A 22,717-nucleotide genomic window follows, 5' to 3' on the forward strand; every position below is an offset into this window, starting at 1 on the left:
ATTCTTACACGACACCCACAAACACACATATTTTCATACTCATACACCTGGCCATCTGCCAGCCTCTCCTATGGAGTAATGCAGTGTGAATTTAAGCACATAAATCAGCCAGGGTGGCAATTGAGCCGGAGACAGAGGAGAGTTTTTATTGGCCTCATAAAAACAGATGCAGAGGTATGTTTCTCTCATGTGTGCTGATGGGTCTGCTCAGCTCCCAAAGCCAGTTTGTGCACGTCTCGGCCTAAACAATTTGCTTGACACCATATCCTACCAGTCAGACTGACAAGCCCACATCTAGCTGTCATAAAACAAGATAAAAGACATTCCAGTTTTACCACAAATTTTAGGATCATTTTATGATTTTATGTGTCATTTTTTTCACATAATGAGGCTCTTATTAGGCCTCAAGACAAATATTTGAATATATATGTTTTTTAATCATGAGTTGGGCCCTGTTGGTGTTATTATGGTTTATTTGAATGCCATTTACTTGCACTCATACCCGACTCTGTGGAGAAGCCGCCTTTCAAAGAAGACTCGTATGGAACGATTGATATGCTAATGGTTCTTGGGTAATGCTTTTATTAGGATACTTGTTACCTTGTCAAAAGATTTTTGTCAAGATGCAACAAGCCACTGAATGAAGATGATTTGATTTCACTTGACTTGCATTTATTTTTTAATCACTGACTTGACATAAGAATAATAACATTTCACACAACACATCTAAGTGTTACAGAGCAAAGTAGCATCGCTGCTTCTGTGTTTGTGTAATCTGCACTTAAGTGTGTGTGCGTGTGCACTCTCATGCACGCACGCATACTTAGACTGAATCCCTGTATATTTTTCTCATGTCTGTTTCGTTCTATAGCCCCGGAGGGAAGACTGCAACAGCGTAAGGCCAGAGGACTGGAATCCCAGGATCCCTGTGGGCATTTCACCTGTGAGCAAGCAGCCTCTCACCTTTCATTCTCACACTCTTATTAACAATACACACATTCCCAGCAGGCCTTCAAGAACCTAATTTATCAGAAAGTCAAATAGAATCAAAGTCTGACAAAGTATTAGACATTTAAAGTTTCCCATTATTTATCTCTTTATTTCTGCTCTGATAACAGGTTAAACCATCACCTTTGCCCAGCGAGTGGAATGGCAAGACTGAGAGCTGCATCCTCAACATCAACTCCACTATCTATGATGAGATCCAGCAGGAGATGAAGAGGGCCAAAGTTTCCCAGGCTCTGTTTGCAAAGGTGGCTGCCTCTAAGAGCCAGGTATGAAAACACACCAAAACACTGAAGTAAAAGAAAAGAGAGGGAGGAAGTGTTTGGCCATTAGCTCACAAGTAGCATCATTTTTTTCATTCTGTGTTTATATTTTGATATAAATCAAAACTTGAAATGTCAGCCTGCATACACACTTTTTCAGTGTGTCCAAAGAGACAAACCACCGTGTATGACTTTCACTGTAACAAAGGAGCATCACAGTCTTCAAGCTTTAGCAGGCCTGTTTGTGTCCAAATAAGCTAATCCACAGCACACATACACATAATATGTATTCTGTCAGTTCTCGATATGCAGCTTCGAAGTCTGTCCAACATATCAGAAAACTTTGCTTAGTCCACTGCTGCAGTGCTTTATTGACATAATGAGACATGTCTTCTTTATTGTGGGGTTTGGAGTTTGGCAGTTAATGCTGTTTCGACACCAAACAAACCTGTTTATATTAGCTCCACTCAGTAATATGGTGGGGGGCCCTCTCATCTTCTCAAAAGCAGCACAGAGCTCACACAATACAAGCTTGTGTGTATTGGAAATTAACAGATAACACCAGTTTAACTCTTTATAAAAAAAAAAACAGTTTAAAAACTGAGGACTTATTATTAAAGGTTTTTATGTGTCTGTCGCAGTCACGTTGAGATTTTTCCTAATTGTGCTTGATGAAGAAAATGGGGGGAGACATAGATCACAAAGGGTGGAATAATCTTGAAATATCTGCACAGGCTTTATTTTTTCTTGCTGATTAGGATGATTATACCCCCAGATAGCTTTGTTTTACCAAATTGCAGTTTGATGCACAAACCACTGTTTTTGTTAAGGAGTTCAAAGACTTCTTGGAAGGCTGGAGAAAGAGAAAGGGGGAGAGTGAGGCGGCCGAAACATTAACTCACTCTTTCTCTCTCTCTCTTTTTCTCTGACTCCCTTTTCTCTCTCGCTTCACAAATGACAGTTTGTCTGGGAACAGGCTTCCACCATGCCTTTCCTCCTCCCTTTCCATCCCTTCTTGCCCCTCTACCTCACTCGTTCCCCTGATTTCTGCCTCTCTTTCACGTTCCATTCATGGCAGGCGGGTGTGAATGTGAATTGAGCAGCAGATAAGAAGTGTGCTAATTATGCCTCTGAAAAGGGGCCTCGGAGAGCACTTATCTCTGGCTCTATCTCGTAATGGGCGCTCCCCGGGCAGCTGGTCTCCCCCCTTACTACCCAGCCGGCAGTGCCACAGCTACCAGCAGCACCAGGCCAGCGGCTGCAGCTACGCAGCAGCATCTCTTAACCCCAAGAATCAGAGATTAGGACCTAGTTTTAGCTGCTAAAACTAGATACCTGCTAAAATCCAAACAGACATGTTTTGCGTTTACTTTGCTAAATTCATGTCAGCAGTGTGTGGATTGGATCAGATGTCTTTTCCTACAATTATGAAGCTTTTGTCCTTTCCATATATAGAAAAAGTCTTTGTTAGAAGCAGATTTAATATAATGTCAAATGCTGGATTGGCTGATTGACAAAAAAGCATCTCTATAAATCCAGTTGCTTTCCATTTGGACAAAAGAAATGTCATTGTGACATAATTATAATATTATTATTAATTATAATCACATGTGTTTTCTGCTGTTGTCTGCTGCATCAAATAGTTTACAAACAATTTCTTATACATTAAGAACTACTTTCCACATTTCAATTTAAACATTGTCCATAATAATTAGGCACTATCAAGCATCTGTAAATTGCATATATAGAGATAACCCTCCCAGCCTTTGGTAGTGTAACATTCCAGAGGAGACGGCTGATGCTAGGCCTTGGAAGTGCGGTTGGTGATGGAGGATGGGCAAGACAGACAGGATGCCCATATGGGGTCCAGGGATATAATCGTGGGGGAGGGCAAGGTAAAGGCCTCATCACTGCAGCTGGCACTATCTGCTTGGTTTGCTGTTGAGACTCTGTCCTCTTCACCTCAGTATAGGATTCCCCAGCAGTGTTGAGTTCTGTGTGTGTCCCTGCACCATGATGTGGTTATTGATACAGATGAAGACGAAATGTTGAGCTGAGGATGGGCAGAGGCAGCAGTAAACGGTAGTGGTGCATGAGTTCATGCTTTGCTGTGCATCAGATGTGGGTTTACGGGAGAATGTCTGTGTACAGCAGTGTGTGTGTACATGTTGGGGGGGCGGGGTGCAGGACGGTTGGAATGCTGCCATTTTGTCCTCTCTTAGGGCTCGTAACCACAGCAAGCCTCTGCCAGCCCTCAACCCCCCTCTCCAATCCCCTACATATTCAATGTTGCATTTCAATCAATTTTTTACTGCCACATATTCAGGCTGGTATCTATAGAGCTCTGAAACCCAGCCATATTCCTTTATCAGATTAATGGCTGCTATTCACTTCGAGTCCAAGCATTCACATTTTTTCTAGCCATTCTGATTTATTTGGATAGAAATCATGTTTACTCTTAGATAAAATTTGGAATCATTATTCATGATCCATTCCTCAATGATTGAAACTGGTCGACTGCTCCAAGAATGCTCCATCTCCATTTAGCTTCAGGAGATGTCAGACTTGGAGAAAACAACTGTGTGCTGCTGGTTCCGATCCAGCAACGACACTGCCCAAAGTTACCATATTTGCCAAACAGCCCATTTCATTTTATCCTGCAGAGGTGCAAGCTTTGATCTTGCCTGAAGTGGACGTCAATGTTATTAACTGGCCTAATGCATGGGTCTGTTTTCATTTATGTTAATGCTGGGGATCCTCACTATCTTGGCTAGCGTGGCAGAGAAGACAGCTAATGTTTAGCTGAGCGATGGGAGGTAAGCTGAGGGTGGGGTGGAGCAGATTGGGGGTTATTCCTTTGCCATGACTTTTATGTCCAAACATCCCCAACGCTTCCTGCGAGGAATTGTGCTTTGGATGGAATCAGAGACCCTGCTGTCATAAAACAAGCACCCTGGGAGCCCTGCGCACTGCAGGGCTCAAAGCCCTCCTGACTCCTCAATGACCAGTAGTGTACAGAACGTAGTTACCGCCACCAACATCGCCCTCCCTCCTCATCTTGCTTTCTCTCTCTGTGTCTTTCCCTCTCTCTCTCCCTCTCGCTAATTAGCCAGGCTCTAATGAGACAGAATGGCACTGATCTGGTCCGCCGCTGCGCCACCGGGGGGGCCGAGCAGGGGGGCTGGTGCAGTGTTGGGGGGGTATGTAGAGAGAGGAGGGCAAGGAGGGAGGGGGTAGGGGGGAGGTTGGTGTATGCCATCTGTCACCCTGCACCCGCCTGGCACGGCGGTCCCTGGAGTGGAGGGTGGGTGGGGGTGGTGATGGTGGGGAGTGAGTGCCTTGGTCTAGCGAAGTGGAGTGGTGCATGGAGGTGGGTAGGGGCGGGTGGGGACATTGATATGAGAAGGAAGGGAGGATGACAGAGTAACTGGAGACTGCTTCCTTTCATGTTTTGAAACTTACTAATTTCCTGTCAGAGTGAGAACACACCGAGTGGGTTTCATTGAGTTTTAAACGGTTTTTCTTAATTCTAGTCCCAGACACACACACACACACACAGAAGAACACACAGAAACAGCCTGTGTCATTGGCTGGTAAACAAGAGGGGCAGATGGCTGACCTTTTTCACTGTCTGTTCCTAGACTGTGACTGCTCAGAGGTTTTTCTGTTATTGAGGAGCCACTCGGGGTCAGGATGTTAAAAATTGTGTTCAGCATGACAACAAATAACATTTGATGATATCCTAGGTGTTACGTGTGTTACTTGTGCCAGTGTGTGTACAGGTATACTTCTAGTAACTTTCTCATCAGGGCATCATGTCTTCATTTTTGTTCGTGGGCTTCTCTCCACCTCTCTCTCTCTCTCTCTCTCTCTCAAATTAGGCAGATCAGAACGAGTGAATCACAGCCTCTGGGGATCTAAAAGGGCCGTGACTGTTTATTAATTGATTTATTTATTTATCTCCAGTGCCTGCTTGGTTATTAGGTTGCCATGGGAAACAGACTGGGCCAGATCCCCTCTATTATTAAAGACACAATATCTTGAACTGGAGACCCAGCTGTCTGAATAATTAATTTAGCGAATGAATTATCTTGCAAACGGTAACCCTCCCTCTGAAATGAGCCTTCCTCTTATTGTTTAATGGACAGTGGAATTCCCACCAGCCTGTTTCTACTGCCTGTTTTGTTGAACCCTCAGCATGGGGGTCTCACTGAGCATGCTCAGAGCACTTTGCGTCTCTCCTGCTATCTCTCTCACTTACGCCTTACGTGCCACCTCTCACCCCATCTGTCTTCAACTGCACAACTCACTCCCTCCTCCTCACCCACCTCCCACCCTGCAGTCCAAACTAGGAATGTGCCCTGACTGTCAGGACTCCAAATCGTCTCTTCGTCATCTCCTCTAATGGATTATTATATGACAAATGTTTTCTGCTGTGGAGCAGCTGTTAGCCCGTTTGGTAGATGGCTGAACTCTTAATTTCACTAGACATCTTTCAGTGAACAGCCATATCCAGTTCTTATTCTAGTTGTTACCATTTCCCAGCTTGTTAGCAGACGTTACCCTTCTTCCAGTAAAAGCACATTACTTTGCTAGCTTTTTCTCTCCTAGAAACGTTAGCTAGCTAACCCACTTCCACTGTCTCCACTTCTCCTGACAGACCACACAGGGCTTGTTCTGAGGCCCATTCTCGCTAATCTGATCAGGCAGGCAAATACGCCGGGAAAAGCGCTTTAATGATCCCCCTAATTACCTCAAGTCAATACCAACTGTATTATTAGACTCGGGGAAAATATTCCATTAGGGTGCCCCCCGTGGGAGTCCCCCCTGTGCGCGCTGATGTCACGCGCTGCGCGCCCCCTACGCTTGTAATTAATTTTATTTACACACGCAGGAATGCACAAGGTCGCACCTGCAGCCCGGAGCCGCCCGACTCGGCCCGCCTAATCAGATCTGTCATAATTACCATTCTGCATGCTTCTGACACACGCCGGGAAATATTTCAATTTAACTACAGCCACTAGCTCCAGCAGATGCACTCGGAGGGAGAGAGAGAGAGAGAGAGCAGAGAACGAGAAAGAGAGGAGTGTGTGTATCTGTGGGTGCATGTAATATGTGAGTGAGAGGGAATTGCATGGGGAGAGATTAGGAGCTATCCAAGTCCTCCTCCTGCCTGTGTACACTTGGTTGAGCTAACATTTTATTCCTTTTCTCTAACTCTAAAGAAGACTTCTTCTCATACATTGTATTCTTCATGTCACCATTTTGACACCTTAAATATTGCTTTTGAAGTTCCTGCAAGTTCAACAAGACACTCAGCTACAGCACTGAACAAACTACACGCAAGCGTCTGACAACAAGTTCTGGGGATGAATATTTGCTCAGTTTCATTAGTATCTGAAGCAAACTTGTAGACCAATTAGGAACACTTATTTAGCTGACATGGACAATTTGCAGGTTCTCCTCTATTTCAATCCCTAATTCAATAAGATCAGTCATGATTTATCAGCCTAATTATGCTTTGATATTAGCAATTAAAACTCAGCTTTGAATTAAATCTCAGGCTTCTGTAATTGACAGAATCAGACTCCATGTAGGTGCTTTCTGTGTTTGTATTGTCGCTGCTGCAGTTGTTTATATGTAGTTCATCTTCGGCATGTTTGTTGTCTTGTGCGTACGTTCATCCTCCATCTGCCTCAGCTGTATTGAATGGAGATTATAAAGAGGAGGTAAAATTGTGGTGGGAGAACAGTGTTTGAACACTGCCCACCACAGAGCTGAACCAGATTACTGTGTAATTTCAACAATACTAATATTTGATACAGATAGGCACATGTAGTGTAGCATCATCACTGACTCTATTTTGTAAACATGATCACTCGCTAGTGCTTTACTTGACAAAGAGAGCAAATTGTCACTAACGCAGCTTATGATGTAGACGGAATGTAAAGGGACATTTGCCTTCTTACCAGATAAAACCTGCAGATGTTTTGCAAAACTGTGCACATACAAATGAGATGTTTTATTGTCGCTTAACTACAAGTCTTGAGCAATGCAGAGATCCCAAAACAAGTAGAGAACTCCCAGGGTGCACTATTGTTATTATGTGTGTGCAAAGAACTCTCCTAAAAAACACACACACAGATGTTTAATGTGCTCCATTTTTGATTGACTGGTCATTTGCCTTTGGTTATTCTTTATGCTCCATCTGCCTCTATTTGGTCACTCAGAATTTCCCAGAACACTTTATTGGTTCTGCGGCCATGACGTAAACTGCCACACACACCGAGGCGGCATTGTTTCTGGGAGCAACTGCTGACACAGAGAGGGGCTATTTCCTGCAGAGTCATGCCTTGCCTTCACAATGTGTTTCGTGTTAGCTGTCAATCTGTTATTGTTGTAAACTTGCTTATTGTATTCATTAAGGTCGCGACCCTTCTTCAGAAAACCTTCACTGTTTCAGCTAAGTCTTCTCTGTGTTGCAGCACGAATAGAGATTAAGTGTTTGGCATGTATGATTCACACGCTGGCAAATTTCTCTCCTAAAGCTCAGCCACTCACATCCTCACTGAAGGAGGATAGTGACACAATCTGGCAAGCACAATCTGGAAAGCATCCATTCCGACAAGACATATCAACATGATTTAATAATAAAATATTTTTTTAAAGGCAAGTTTTAAATGACTTGGATGACTCAGTTTTTAATCCTTGAAAGCTTTCCTCAAGAGAGAAGCGCCTCCATGATCCGTACATATTAGAACTAGAGATTTCATCATCCATCTCCTTGGTCTTGAATCCAACCATCCTTAGGGCCTATCTGTCATTTGAAAAAGATGTCCGTTTGATCCGCTTGTTTTGTAGTCTGCCTCCATACGAAGGCTCGAGACCAGCCTGCGAATCAGATGGTGAGGTTAAGAAAGATTATGCAGAGGTAAATAATAAAGGCAACTCTCTGATCACCATATGGTGAACAGCCGTATAAACAATGTAATATATTTTTGTAAAAAATGTTAATTTCCTTTATCTCTCTTTAAACAGGTATAACATTCAAGTCTTTGTTGCCTTTGTTGTGTGTTGTTTTCTGTTGTTGGCATACAGTGTTTGTTAGTGAGGTGAGCTTGTGATCTGGCGAGTCCTAAGTTGGAAGCCTTAGAGTTTGGTTGCAGTAATTTTGTTTTTTTTGCATGGACGTTTTCTCAGACTCCATGGTCCTCCCAAAAAATGTAAAGCATCAGGACATGGAGAATAGCCAGAGACTGCATTATCAACATTAGGCATGTTCAAAGTCAGATAAATTAGTATTTTGTGATCTAGCAAAGTCATTACCAGTGCAAACAGTCTCCTGAAGGTAAAGAAACGATGTAGACACGATTATTTACTCTGTATACAACCATGCCTTAGAATTGTGCTTTTCATAGTAACTTAAACCCATCACACCCAACCCATTTCACATGTCTGCATACACACATACACATATACACACATACACATATATCGCTTTATTGTGAACAGTTATTTATTGAGACATGGAATAACGTCATGGTACATGTTTCTTATGTATTGACTCCTTATATGATGAATGGTGTAATTTCAGCAAATTACTTTAAACAAGCACACAGGTGGGATGTGTGTTGGTGTATAGATAACACACAAAAGCTTATAATGTCATAAACTACATGTTAATTGTATCCCAACATTTTTATGTGGAGTTTTGCTGTTAAATTTAATATCTAATATTTAATGTAATATGATCTAATATCTGTATGCAGATGTTTAGACTTCTAGTCTTTCCATCCAGTTCATAAGGCCTTTGATATTTTTTTGGTTTTGAGAATGAATACATGTATTTTGGGTTTTATATATAATGGCATTCCTGCCTACAGCATAATGTAGTCTCTGGAGATTGTGTTAACGTCAGAAATAGTCCTCTAAATAGTCTTTCCCACCATTCTATATAAACATTTTTGGACCAGCTGTGTGTGGATGGTAGGTAGGTTGGTGGTAGGTTTGACTTGATGTCATGTACCTGGTCTCTTAGTGTGTGGTCACTATATTTTTGGCACAGTTGCAAGCCCTCCAATTGGCCTTGCAGTTCAAATGAGGCTACTGACCCCATTTTCATCACTCTTTGTTCCTCGCAGCACACCAAAGACTATAGCTCCTCAGAGCTCTTGTGTTTGCATATGACTCACTAGCCGCAAAGAAATTTTGGCCCTGAAATGTGCAGTCAATTATTGCTTATTGTTGCGGGAGATTCACATATGTCCAAGCATTAGAAATGTTTCAAGACTCGGCTGTCATCAGCAGATGGGCGTCCACCATGGCATAATGCATTTACAACAAAGCACAACTTACCTTAGGGGTCGAGCGTCCACTTACAGCCGCTGCTTTTGCCGTGCTCAAGGAGGAGAAACAGGTTTGAACATACCGAGTTATCGGCTGCATTTATCTGCATAGAGTTGTCTGCCAGTGCTGGCCCTCTGCCAGGTTCAAGGAGGAGGAAAAGACAGTAATGCATTGTCTTTGTTCAGACACTGGAGAGGTTTGTCTGTCTGCCTCTGAAGCAGTCCTCTCCTCCAACCAGCCACAACAATAGCCACAATCATTTCTTCATCTGTAATTTTTCTTTTTTTACTTCTTGGCCTGGTGTTTTTAGTACTTCATTTATTTGCACAGTCTTTTGTTAGGTTGAAACTGAGACAATATTTTTGGTCACGCTGTAATCTGAGGAAGGAGGGGGAAAAAAACTCAAACGGCAAATTGATGGACATCTGTTGGTTTATTTTATTTATTTTTGCGGTGGCCGAGGTCAGCATGATGGGGCTGATAACAAGCAAATGAGATTAGAGGGAAGGTGTTGGTCCAGGCCGTGTGACAGACCTCTCTGTCTGTGCCTGTCTCACAGCAAAGGCAGCATTCCTCTGAGCATCCATGTTGGGGGTGTAGTTTGGCGGTGAATGGGTGGGTCGGGTGGTGAATACATTGCTGTTCTCTGACAGAGTCAGCCTATGCTCTCTCATTGGCAGCTTGTGACTGCACATACACGGTGTACTGCATTGCATAGCTGGGTGAATCTTGTGCATGAATTCAACTATTGTGTTGCAATGAAAATATTTTTTATCAGAACACTTGGTTGCTATTTATACCAAGACTGCATAAATAGTCTGCTGAGGCTCATGGGGCTGTGGTCAGAGCTGACCTCTTCGGGTCAGAAGGGACCTGTTGAAATCGGCAACTCATAGCCCCAGGAGCAACTGTGTCAGCTTTAAAGCAGGAGAAAATGCTCCTTGACTGCTAGTCCAGTTGTTTGAAACTAATTGATAATTAAGCCAAAATAACCCAGAGGCAGCAGATTACAGTGCAGTATTGTTGCAGGTGTGTGCCAGCATAGCGCCATAATCCTATGCCTGTCTGTACTTATTTATTGCTTGGATAAACCTGTTGGCAGCATGTTAAGTTAATGTGTTTTGCATCCAGATAAGCTGCTTTTGCAGTTCACGATTTAATCTGTTATTTGTAAGGTTATCAATGCTGAGAAAATGTGACTTTAGCGAGTCAATCAAAAAACAAAAATCTGTTTGTTTGTGGCATAAATGCTGAGGAAATGCAATTTATTAACCCTTGAAAATGAGGATTAGGTATCAAGAAGAAAGTAACGAATTATTTTTATTATATTAAGTATAGAATTATTTTTGTTATTTCTTTTGGAGCCAAAGAGGAAACCTGATCACAACAGAAACATTTTGGGAGTGTGGACACTGCAGAAATGTTTTTTATTCTGAATCTGTCTGAAATCCACAGCAATGATGTACACACAGTGATATGGTTTTGAGTAATAAAGCAAGACATGCACAAAGATAAAAGATTAAAAGATAATCATGATGCTGTGTGCATGTGGCAGCTGAATGTTTGAATATTTATTTTCATAATAAAGATTTAACTTGGATGTCATATATAGTCCAAACATATCAGACATCCTGGCCTAGCTTTAGATTCTGGATGGATCACCTTTGATTCAGACAATTAGTCTCTGTGCTGATATGGTGATTTCTTTCTTCTTCACTCATTGCTCGACTCCTGCTTCCTGTGGTGTTTTGCAACTAGGATGAGATGTCTTAACGACAGTCAATGTAAAACATGTTGTGCGTGCGCTGTGCTCTCCATTGGTCAACAGTACACGCTCGTCCTGAACTACCTGTTCTATTTATTTATAGAGAGCCCTTAATGATCTTCAACAAAACACAGAGTACACTGGATTGAAGAGCCCTTAGATTTTTGTTTTCTGGACTGCACTGGAACACTTTAGCAGCAGGGGCAGCAAGTTCCATGATCCAATCAAGAGCAGTTGGTGCTTGTCAGCTGTGGTGGAGAGGCTCAACAAATTACATTAAACAATAAAGGGGAAAACTGATTTGCAACAGTATGGTAATATTGCACGAGTGCGGGAATGTTAAACATACAACCCTGTTGATGCAGTAAGGGAGAAAAGAAGTGTATTTTTTATATCCGATGTAACGCATGTACATTTACTTTATCCATTTTTTTTCTTTTAAGTTTACCAACAAACAAGGGAGCTGCTAACTTCTCCCTCTCCCCCTCTCCCCTGTCTCCTGTCTTGCTGCCTCTGTCTGCCCTGTGGAAGCAATGCAATTAGACAAACACAAACAAAGCTCTTGAAACTGCCATGGAAAATGCTGACTGTCCACTGTCCACAGTGCCGGCCGGAGGCAGAGCTAACTGCTGCTACCTCACAAAAAATACTAATTTATTACTTATTCATTCATTCTGTGCTTCTCGCTTGTATGAAAGCTAAGTGTCAGCTCAGAAAGTGTTGAAATTGTCACAAATACAAACATTCACGCTAATAAAGTCTCTGTACTTATTTCATCAAATGGACTTCCTGGCATTGAAATGGAGTTCACGTCGCGCCTTTGTTTGATTGGCTCTGCTACTTTGGGTTTAATCCTGCTGGTTTGGGGAGTGTTTGAGTTGGATTACTCCTTCGTTGGGCTGGGGTACTGTTTCTCTGGCTTTGACAAGATGGTGTGTGTGTGTGGGTGTGTGTGTGGGTGTGTGTGCGTGTGTGTGTGTGTGTGTGTTCTTCCTCACTACCCGAATCAGCTGAAACCACAGACAGTCCAAATGGAGCGCCGTCCAAATCCCTCTGCATGCAAATTAAAAACGCAACAATAAACGTGGCAAAGGAACAAGGTGGGCACGCAGGCTTTATGGCCCCCTCTACTCAGCCCCCCCATTCCCCACCTCTCTCTCTCCTTATGTCTCTCTCTCTTTCTCCCCCTCTCGGCTTCCTCCAAAAACCCCTTCTGGGTTTGATGTGGCTTATGGGAGGAGTTGGAACTGGGGACAACCAAACTGCTGAGTTATCTCCTGTATGCAGTGTGGTGGCGTGGCTCTGCCCTCTATGTGTGTGTGTCTGTCTGTGTGCAGACCAGCAGCATGGTGTAATCCTGTGGAAATGAAAGGTGCTGCCGCGCACTGGCTGGGAGATTACAGCACCGCTCTGTCGCGCTGCCAGGACACACTACCCGGCTGAGAGAGTAGCCCTCCGTAACACGCACACTCTCTCACACTGTGCTGCTTTTCTTATGTTTTGTTCCCTCTGCTCTTGCTCTGAAGCCATCTCCTCCTCTTCCACTCTTGTTTCACTACAGTCTCACCTACTCCTCCCGCTCACAGCCCTTCACTTTTACTCCCATGCTGAAGGTTTAACTCCTCATGTCCAACCACATCACTCAACCCCCATAGAGCCCTTCTATCTGTGCAGTCATGAGTTCTCAGTCAGATCAGTGAACACACACATTGTTATTACAGTGGGATGTTTGTATTTGATGTATATCCTCCAAAATGATTAATCACATCACATCGGCCTCAATCGTCAATTGAAGTCTTCATAATTAAAAACGTAATTTAACCTAATAACAATAAGTCTGACTTGGTGTGTACCAACTGATCAATCATTTTAACATATATCTGTATAAATTATTAAAAAAGAAAAACAAACATCACAAAACTTTTCCTATTTCATTTTATTAATGTTAAAGTGCTACATCAGCTGTTTCTTCATACTCATTTTTATAGTTTTATTTAAACACAATCAGATCATATGATGCCTCTACTACTTGTTAATTTATTTGCTGTACATGTATAATACCCTGCAGTCAAACAGTATATACATATATACTGTATATCAGACTGCTTTTGCGCTGCACCTCCAGCACTGAGTCTTTAAATCAAGGTTAGATGTATCAAACAAAGCCTTTTTGATTGTAATTGTCCCGCACGGTTTCTCAGCTCTGTCTTTCATGGCCCTCTGCTGGAGCATTTCAAACAGTGGAGTCACTCTCTTCCTCCCCAAGGGTGCTGTTCAATATGCGAGTGTGTGTTCCTCGTCACGTTAAATTGTTCCTTCCTGCTGTGCTGCTTGACCTTGGCTAATTCACAGCTTCATCTTCAGCTGTAGACAAAAACACAGAAACTGCAGGTGCATTTACAGAGAAACAATGGTGGAATGTCATGGTGTACTTTTAGTTTATATATTTATATTGCTGGGAAGTGTTTTTTTCTGTTCAGTAGTATTGTTGATTTGATTTTTAATCACATTGGAAATGGTGTTATTATGATTTTTTTTTTTTTTTTTTTTTAGTACAATTGTAAAGACCAAGTTTTATCTATCTCTGCTTTCAGGGCTGGCTGTGTGAGCTGCTGCGTTGGAAGGAGGATCCATCGCCAGAGAACCGGACGCTCTGGGAGAATCTCTCTATGATCCGACGCTTCCTGAGCCTCTCCCAAGCTGAACGTGATGCCATCTACGAACAGGAGAGCAGCGCCGGGCAGCAGCACCACAATGAGCGGCCGTCGCACCTGATGCACATTTCCACCGAACAACTGCAGGTGAGTGCGATGGGATTTTTCAGGTGTGTGTGTGTGTGTGTGTGTGCGTGTCAGTTTCAACCACAAATGCTTTAAAGATGTAGACATAATGCAGATGTTTCTAAAACAAACCAAATAAATAAAAACAAAATATGTACACGTTCCCTGTAAATAAGGTAATTTAATATGTTACATTTCTAACCCTCAGAATTTTGGAATCCTGTCAATGTGGGTTCATTATTACTAACGCCACAATCTTGGATACCAGTGGAGAGAATTTAAATATGATACAGTAAACACAGAGTGCATTTTTACAGCCTCTATAAATCACCCTGCAGAATTTTCTTTTTGTAGTCTTGTTTGAACTTAATTTTTAATTGAGACATACTGAATAAAATACTAATAATTATTTTTTTTAAGCTGGGTCATTTTCTGAAGGAACCATGCATCAGGACATCACGTTCTGTCCTGCATTTGTAATTTCAGGCTTAATGAACAATGTAAATTTAGCACATAAAATAACAGTTTTAAACCAGCAGCTAGGTTGTAACATTCAGAGTAATTATATATAGTAAGGGAAAAAAAATCAATGTTGAAGAATCGGGATGCATTTGAGCAACCTGATAAAACTGCTCACAGTGCTTGTTTTCTTTTCTATTGGTCTGTGTCAAACATATTTTTTTTAAAAAAAACTTGTTTCCCCTTTCTTTTATTAACTAATTTTCCAGGAATTTGAATAAACTTTCTTTTATGAACACTTGTAAATTAGAAACACAGCAACACTTCAAAGTTCCTACTTTTCAACGCAAGGCAGTTTTCAAAGATATCATTAGGCTGAACTTATTTTAACAGAGCTGCTTTATAAGAGACATCTGGCACATGAATAGAAAATAACACACAGGCTCGGTTAACGGTCGAAATATCTTAATGAAGTACAATAATACTTCTATTAAAAGTCTGAGCCACAGCTGAGTGGTTGATTAGTGATTTGGTTACTTGGATACATGGCCAGTGTTTCACAAAGACTGTCATTTACTGGATATAAATAAGGTAATAGGATTTCTTTTACAAATCAGTTTCAGCAGCAGATATGGAATGAGGGAATTTTACTTTGCATGCAAACAGAAATGGCCGCAGATTGAAAAAAATAGGATTATTCTCGATTTAATGCTGCAGTCTTACATTGTCCATTACGGACTAGTACTTAAATATTTTTTGTGCCAGGCCATCTAACGTGAAGCATTAGCCAAATTAGCTCACATTTGCTCAACAAGAACTATCATAGCTCCATATATTGGTGCAGTAAAATCACATCTTTGGGTGCATTTATGCAGCTGGCAGGCACAGTCCTTGCGAAGTGCTGTTTTGCACAAACTTCATTATGAAACACCTATCTACAGTGTCTGACTCACAATTGAAAATAAAAGAGCACCCATTTTGGTGGGTCAATAGGGACCACGAGTTGCCCACTCACTCCCTCTCTAACCACACAATGAGACATTTTACGAGTAATGTGTCATGTGTTTACACTAACGGGACTCTGACGGCAGAGTGAAAGCCATCGATAGCATTCTCACACTGCAGCAAATCAGCTAGACCATCGCAACAAGGGTTTGTGCACAGGGAGCTTGTTTATCACTGCCGGGCAATAGAGCCTGATAAGCAGCAGAGGATATAATAGAGAGGGCAGTTTCCCTGTGAGTTCCCACTGTGTGTGGGAATAATTTTGTGTGTGTCTGTGAGTGAAAGTGTTGCCTCTACTCTATCCCACAATGTCATGCACAATCTCTCAGCACCAAAAAAATCATATCTACAGAACTGATTACATTCAGTAAGATATTACATAGAAAATTCTTCCAACCAAGTAGCTGTTCTCTGCGCAGCAGGCCCATTTTCCCTCACAACTCAATTGATTTTAATGAAAGGCCTTATTAAGGCGCTGATCAGTGTTCACTGATAACATCCCCATCTCCTTTCTCTTTTCCCCCACTTCAGGCTCAGGCAGCTCAGACACAACAGCACCAGCCCTCAATGTCCCTCCACCCTTCCCAACCCCTTCTGTCCCAGCAGCCCTTGCAGCAGCAGCAGCCCATCCCCGGCCCTCGTTTGCCACCACGCCAGCCCTCCACCGCCTCTCCAGCTGAGACTGAGGACGATGGCAACCGCGGAGGGAGTGTCAAGTCCCGCACTGGTGGAGGGAAGATCTCTCTGGAGGCCCTGGGCATCCTGCAGAGCTTCATTCAGGATGTGGGCCTGTACCCAGACGAGGAAGCCATCCACACCCTATCAGCCCAGCTGGACCTGCCCAAGCTTACAATCATTAAGTTCTTCCAGAACCAGCGCTTCTATGTCAATCACCCTGCCAAGGCACCCAAGGAGTTCAGCAACAACAGCAACGCAGCCACCACTAACACCAACACCAGCAGCAGCAGTGGCAGCAGCGGCAGCAGCCCAGCATTCGAGGAGGAGCTGACGGACTTCAGGGAGAGTGGCGAACTGCTGAAAGAGCTGGATGAGAGCACGCAGACCAACAGCACCATCTTCTCCGTCAAGATCGAGGAGCAGCTGGGCCGAGGCACCGAGGTTCAGTCAGAGTCAGAGCACGAGGGCAAGGAGTAGGACCGAGAGTTTCCCTGTGCGTGCACACAGACTAATGACTGTGCTAAATGTAACACTCTGACCGACACACAACCACAGCACTGCTAACACAGAGAAGTAGTGTTTTCAATCAGCGTGTGGACTGTATGAGGAGTGTTTATATATACCAGACTGACAAGCTGTGTGCAGTGAGTGCTCACAGTGGACTCTGTAACACAACAACTTTTTGGATTTTGTAAAACTTGTATTATTCACTGTAAAGACTGATGCATCGTTTAAATGCACAAAAAAGTTATTCTAAATATGTTGCTGTGGATATTTGCTGACTGCACTCTATGTCTGTTTTACACTGACTTACTTTTTCAGCTACTGATTATATTTAAAAAAGAAAAAAAAAGTTCCCCTGGAGTTTGCTAGGACTTTGATAAGTGTTTACGTATGTGATGTTTAACTGGATTTTTTTAAAAAGAAAAAAAAAAAAACAGCAAATGAAATCAAGGACCAAGTGGTTGACAAGGCCTTAATTATGAGGTATCAAGTCTGGAGCCTGCTGGCAGATTAGCTATTCTTTTAAAAAGCGCATAATGTGATTATGGATCTCTCCAAACTCTGGAACGCGATCACCCAGCCCAGGTGTGTCTCCGAGAATAGCTCAGTCTTTACGTATTATTTGCTAGGGAAGAATTATAAATATCTATATATATATACATATATATATATATATATATAAACATAGACATTATATTGTAACTGTAAAAAAAATACAGAAACTATGCCAACAAATGCCTTGTATTATACGGCACTGCCGAAGTTAGATTATTTTGCAAAACCTTTGACACTGTAACTTTACCACACAGTTAGAAATGTGAATTACACAATGTTTATTATGTTGTCCAACATTATTTATTTGAAGTTCATGCAGTGTTTCTGATGTAATTACTTTTTTTAAAGAAAAAAAGGTTTATGTTCTGTAGCGCTTTTTTTATTTTGAATTCCACCAATCTTTTTTTTTCTATTTATAAATGTAATTTCGATGGGCAGTAAAACAAAAAGTGTCTTAAACGTTTTAAATGGAGAAATGTGCTTTAAAAGTTGCCTATAAAAAGTGCTGTATGTTGAGCAACTCATGCTACAAGCTTCACAATTAATGTTGTATGCAATTTTTACTATCATGCAAATAAGCTTAGGTAAAATGACTAACCTATAGAACACCTTAGAAAGAAAAACATATGCAATCTGTGTGAAAATCGATGTCTGCGATGTGTCTTCCTTTGGTTAACAATCCAATTCAAAAAGCTACTCCTGTATAAATATTCTGTATAAAAATGTTCCTTTTTTATGAGTTTATTTGGATGAGAACACCAGTTATTTTGTTACGACTGACTGTTTTATAAGTGTTTCTCGGTTCCTCTGCAGAAATGTTCTAACTAGAAGTGGTTATTGATTGTTAATTACACAATTAAACTGTTTGTATTGTACCACAGAATTCCTTGGCATTAACTTGACCAGACTCTTTGACAGCAGAGTGTATGTGTGGTCCTCTGCAAAACAAAATGTGAAATCACTCCATTCACTGGCTCATCAGGCTGCAGTCACATGTTCTTTGTAATAACTGTAAATATCACATTCTATGAATCATTGATTGTTTATTATTGTAAATATATTTGAAGTTTGTGCAAGAGATCACTGTGCACATCGACTTCTGTCATGCCTCTCCCTCTCACCTGCGGAGTGTTTCTGAAACACCTGTGAAATAAATACAATCTTAGGTGTGAACAGCTGTATTAATGAAAGCAGGAAGTGAAGTCAGACGACGGCACAGGTGTCCTGACCTGCTGTGATCCTCGGGTGAGGCCAGGTGTCTGCACCTTTTAGGAAATTACTCTCACCTGCCAACACCCTGAGAAATGTGCCAGTCTGTCTGTGTTCTCCCCTTTCATGTTCTGCTCTTTAAAAAAAAGTCCTTGTGTAATGTGTATTTAGAGGGAGGATCGTCAGAGGTGATGATCAGAATCAGAGGGAGAAAGTGCCGAGGCACCGTTAAGCTTCATTATTTCTTGATTTATTTTTTTTTTGACATTACAAATGGCTTACTCGCTGACAAACAGAGGTGGAGGCACCAACAAACAACAGGAACTCCAGCATAATTCTCCTCCTCATTATCACTGTGTTCACAAGGATCAGCCATATTTGCCTGAGACTTACAAAAGGTTTCTCCACACAGATGGCTCTTAGTTTTTCTATAACAGTGGTTTTTGGTGTAGGAGGCGGTCACAAGAATTAAATAAAGTTCAGCAATAAAGAATATCCTGAAAAAGGGGTCAGTAGTAAACAAAAAGCAGTTTCCACACCGTTTGGTTTGTTCTCACCACATGTGGGTATGATGGGTGACTGCACAGAGCAGGTTTTAAACTCCACCTCCATTAGGCTGTTTGCTGGCTCCACAGCCTCAAACACACTTCAAAGACTTTCCCAGATGTCAAAATAGAAATCATAATTACGACAAGAATGGTGACTGATGAATCACTGACTCTGTTACCCCAGGCGCCTCAAGCTCTTGTTTATTAAAAAAAAAAATCAGCAGGCTACACGAGATTCCCAGAAAGCGTTTATATAGACAATGCCACATAATGCTGTGGTATGCCACTTTTAGAAAAAACGATACAGTATCTTCTTGTGATATTTGTAGAAATGCTCAGTGCTGCAGTAAATAAACGTCTTCCACATAAAGACACACACAGCTGTCTGAAGTCCCGAGGGGGAGCGACTGAGGTCAAAATGCCAAATAAGGTTTCATTTTAATGCAGTGAGATTCACAGGTATTCACAGAGGAGCAGAAGCAGGCAGAGGATGAATATGTCACATAATGTGTTAACATGTGAAATTATTTAGGTCATAGAATCGTTGCTTCTTTTTCATACAATGGCTGCCATGCAACAAGAACAGCTTAAGTTTTAATGCTTTGCTTCACATTTGGGAAGACCAGGGATTGAACCGCCAACCCTGGGATTAGTGTCCTATTGGGAAAAAAGGGATCTCTTTGGTACCAGCAAGGGCATTAAGTAGTCATTGCAGTTGTTTTGTTTTTTTAGACTGCACTTCCCAGATTTTTATATCTTATCATCTTCTATAACAACACTATGATCATCCAACTGTGATACACTAGCTCCTACATGTTTCTACACCAAATCACCACAGAAGATTTCATTGGTGAAATTGAACATGTCACCATGCTGTGTAGGCTACTTTGGCCAACTGTGTTGGTTTACAAAGTGCTTTAAAAATAAAGCTGAGGTGAGACAGTTGCGTTCCAATCACAACAGCTGCACAACAACTTCTGCAGCTGCCATTTTCACAAGTCAATTATTAGCATCAAAGTAGTCAACAACTGGTACAGATGAGTATCTAACATTTCACACTTAGCTGCTTGACCATTATAATTACAGTCACTTATGTTGTCATGCTTATTATTAGTGTGAACACAACTCAAAGTGATGAGACACTGAGCAGTTATCACTGCCACACAACTTCAGGAGCTTCAGGGCCAGACGCCTTTCACACATTCTGGCACTAGGTAGCATTTTTAAGACCAACAAATTCTTAAAAAAAAAAAAAAAATCATGTGGCAGGAGACCTGTGTCTTCCCCAGTCTGCTGCACACTTTCTCAACACCTACTGATTCAAGTGTGCAAATGTCCTAGCTAGCACACTTACTTTCGTAATGCTAAATATTGCTGTAAACTGTGTCTAAATCTAATGTTTGCAAAAGGAAATAAAGATATATTTACTTTTACTTTGCCTTATTATATTTAATTTCCTCAAATAGATTTCATTATATAGTGGCATTCAGCTTCTTACGCTTATGATACAGGAAGTGTGCACTTTTCATATGTAGCATCATACAGCTTTGCGTTCCACTTACACAGATTGTTACAAAGATAACTGCTGCGTGATGGAACACAAATCACTCACAGTGCATCATTGAGCGGAATGACACCCAGGGTATACAACACCTTTCACAGAACTTCACCAGCATATGTTATATACATTTAAGGATGATATAAAAACATGGGTTAAAGAGCTTACCTCATGTTCTTCAAGATCAGATGTTTGCAGCCAAGTATGAATACATTTATACAGAAATAATTTCACTCAACAAAAGTACTATTAAAGGTAGAAATATATATACAATTCTTTAAAGATGTGAAGTTCTTTGAAGTTTTACTTCCTGAAGTGGACAGTTGTGTATTCACATTGTGTGTATTTTGTGATCTTCTGGGAAGCACATCTGCAGGATGAACACGTGTAAAAAACGTATGCATGCTCCACTGAACCCAAACCCTGAGTACTCATGAAGACGTCAATTAACAGTGAACATTAACACTACACAGACGTGTTTTATGAATGCAGGTTTCAGGAGAGCATCACTGTTTTCCCAGCCTGCACCATAATAACAAAGACTCTGAGTTTGGATAAACCAGGAGAGCTGCACAGTCCCAGTTCCAGCTTTCTTGTTGTACAAACATCACGTGAGCCAGTGTTAGCACTCACCAGGCTAATGTGCAACATTCAGCAATTAAAAATCTGCATCATGAGGTGGTATAATTTTATTTCTAGTAAATTCAATGTTAAACAGAAGTCAGCAGGAGTTCTTTGGAAAGTGTACGTGACATAAAACATGAAGGGAATGCTTTAAAAATAACAACACAGAACAGCGTAGGTGGATGGACTGGACAGGTTGGACACTGTGTGTGGTGCTCCATTTTTATGCAGCGTGTGTGTTGAAGGTTACCGATGAGATTTCCATATAAAGAGAAAAGCGTTACCTGTGTCACACATGCCCCATTAGCAGGATCCTCAGCTTCTCAGAGCTTCTCAGAATCGCTCCATAATCACTAAACTGATTATCAGGCCTATTTGTCACGAGCCATACATCTTCAAGCATTCTATGCCAAGGTTGTTTTTTAAACTAATCAGGAGAGAGTTCACTTTGTCGGAGACTGTGTGGGTTCAGCAGCAGCTTCTCACAAGAAAGAGACAAAAAAAACCTGCAGCTGCTAGCTGTCAACCCTGTTTGAGCAAAAGATAATGCTTTTCAGTGTATGGAGCATCCTGATATTATATAGTCCAGATGCCACAGTTGCAGCTATTGTCTAGTGTTATCTTATGAGCTGGCTAAATTGTTAGCAAACACAGCAAAACGTAAAAAAAACCTTATTTACAGTAAAGGCTTCCATAATACCCACGCTGCATTGTAAGACTAGTGCTCTTCATCTTCACGTCAGCACAAGCACACACTGAGGAAAAGGTCTGCAGATTTACTGGGCAGTGTCTCCATGTTTCTGCTACGTTTAGCTCCAGATTGATTGGGGCGTTTCACTCAGGTTGCTGCGGCACAACGTCGGTGGGTCTGGCTCATGCATGGGGAGTCCTCTGTGCCTTCCCGTGAGCTCCTGGGACTGCACAGTAAATCAAACAGGAAATGCAGCAGAAAGCCTAATAAAGTTATTCTAATGATAGCAATCTCTGTGGGATCACCACAACGTAAATTGGAAAATTCTCTCTTATCTGCCAAGCTGCTTGGTAAAGCCAAACATTGGTTTTCCAGGCTGTGAATGTGGAGAAGCGGAAATAGAAGGTTAAAGGTATGGAAATTAATAACATTAATCACTGAGTTGCTTTCTACTTGCTCTTTGCCTTCCAGTTTTCAGGAGACGAGATCATACATGAAGCAACTCAGGGGATTGGAACTGCCCATCTGATCACATTAAACCAGAAACATCACACGCACATGAATATGTATTCTGATTTATGGAACCACTGGCACATGGCTTATCCTGTCAGGTATTATTAACATGTTTGGTGATTTCTATAAATCCATTGCAGTGTGTAAGGATGCCTTCAGCTAGTTTCAGGTGGTCTGAGAGGTGCCACATTCCTGGGTTGTGTTTATGATTGAA

General features: G+C 41.7%; 1 protein-coding gene across 4 annotated transcripts in view; it reads left to right on the forward strand.

The window, feature by feature from the left end:
• The window catches only part of satb1b (SATB homeobox 1b), a 49,334-nt gene extending 30,993 nt beyond the window's left edge, over positions 1-18,341 (forward strand). For 3 of the 4 annotated variants that reach the window (XM_028425603.1, XM_028425604.1, XM_028425605.1), the window contains exons 10-13: positions 872-943; positions 1,119-1,274; positions 13,974-14,180; positions 16,155-18,341. In XM_028425603.1, the coding sequence (XP_028281404.1) occupies positions 872-943; positions 1,119-1,274; positions 13,974-14,180; positions 16,155-16,778 (1,059 nt within the window). In that variant the 3' untranslated portion in view covers positions 16,779-18,341. The remainder of the gene's footprint in view (positions 1-871; positions 944-1,118; positions 1,275-13,973; positions 14,181-16,154) is intronic. The other variant, XM_028425602.1, reaches the window with a different exon arrangement.
• Positions 18,342-22,717: the final 4,376 nt, after the last annotated feature.

Source organism: Parambassis ranga, chromosome 16 (genome assembly GCF_900634625.1).
Source record: "Parambassis ranga chromosome 16, fParRan2.1, whole genome shotgun sequence".
NCBI lineage: Eukaryota > Metazoa > Chordata > Actinopteri > Ambassidae > Parambassis > Parambassis ranga.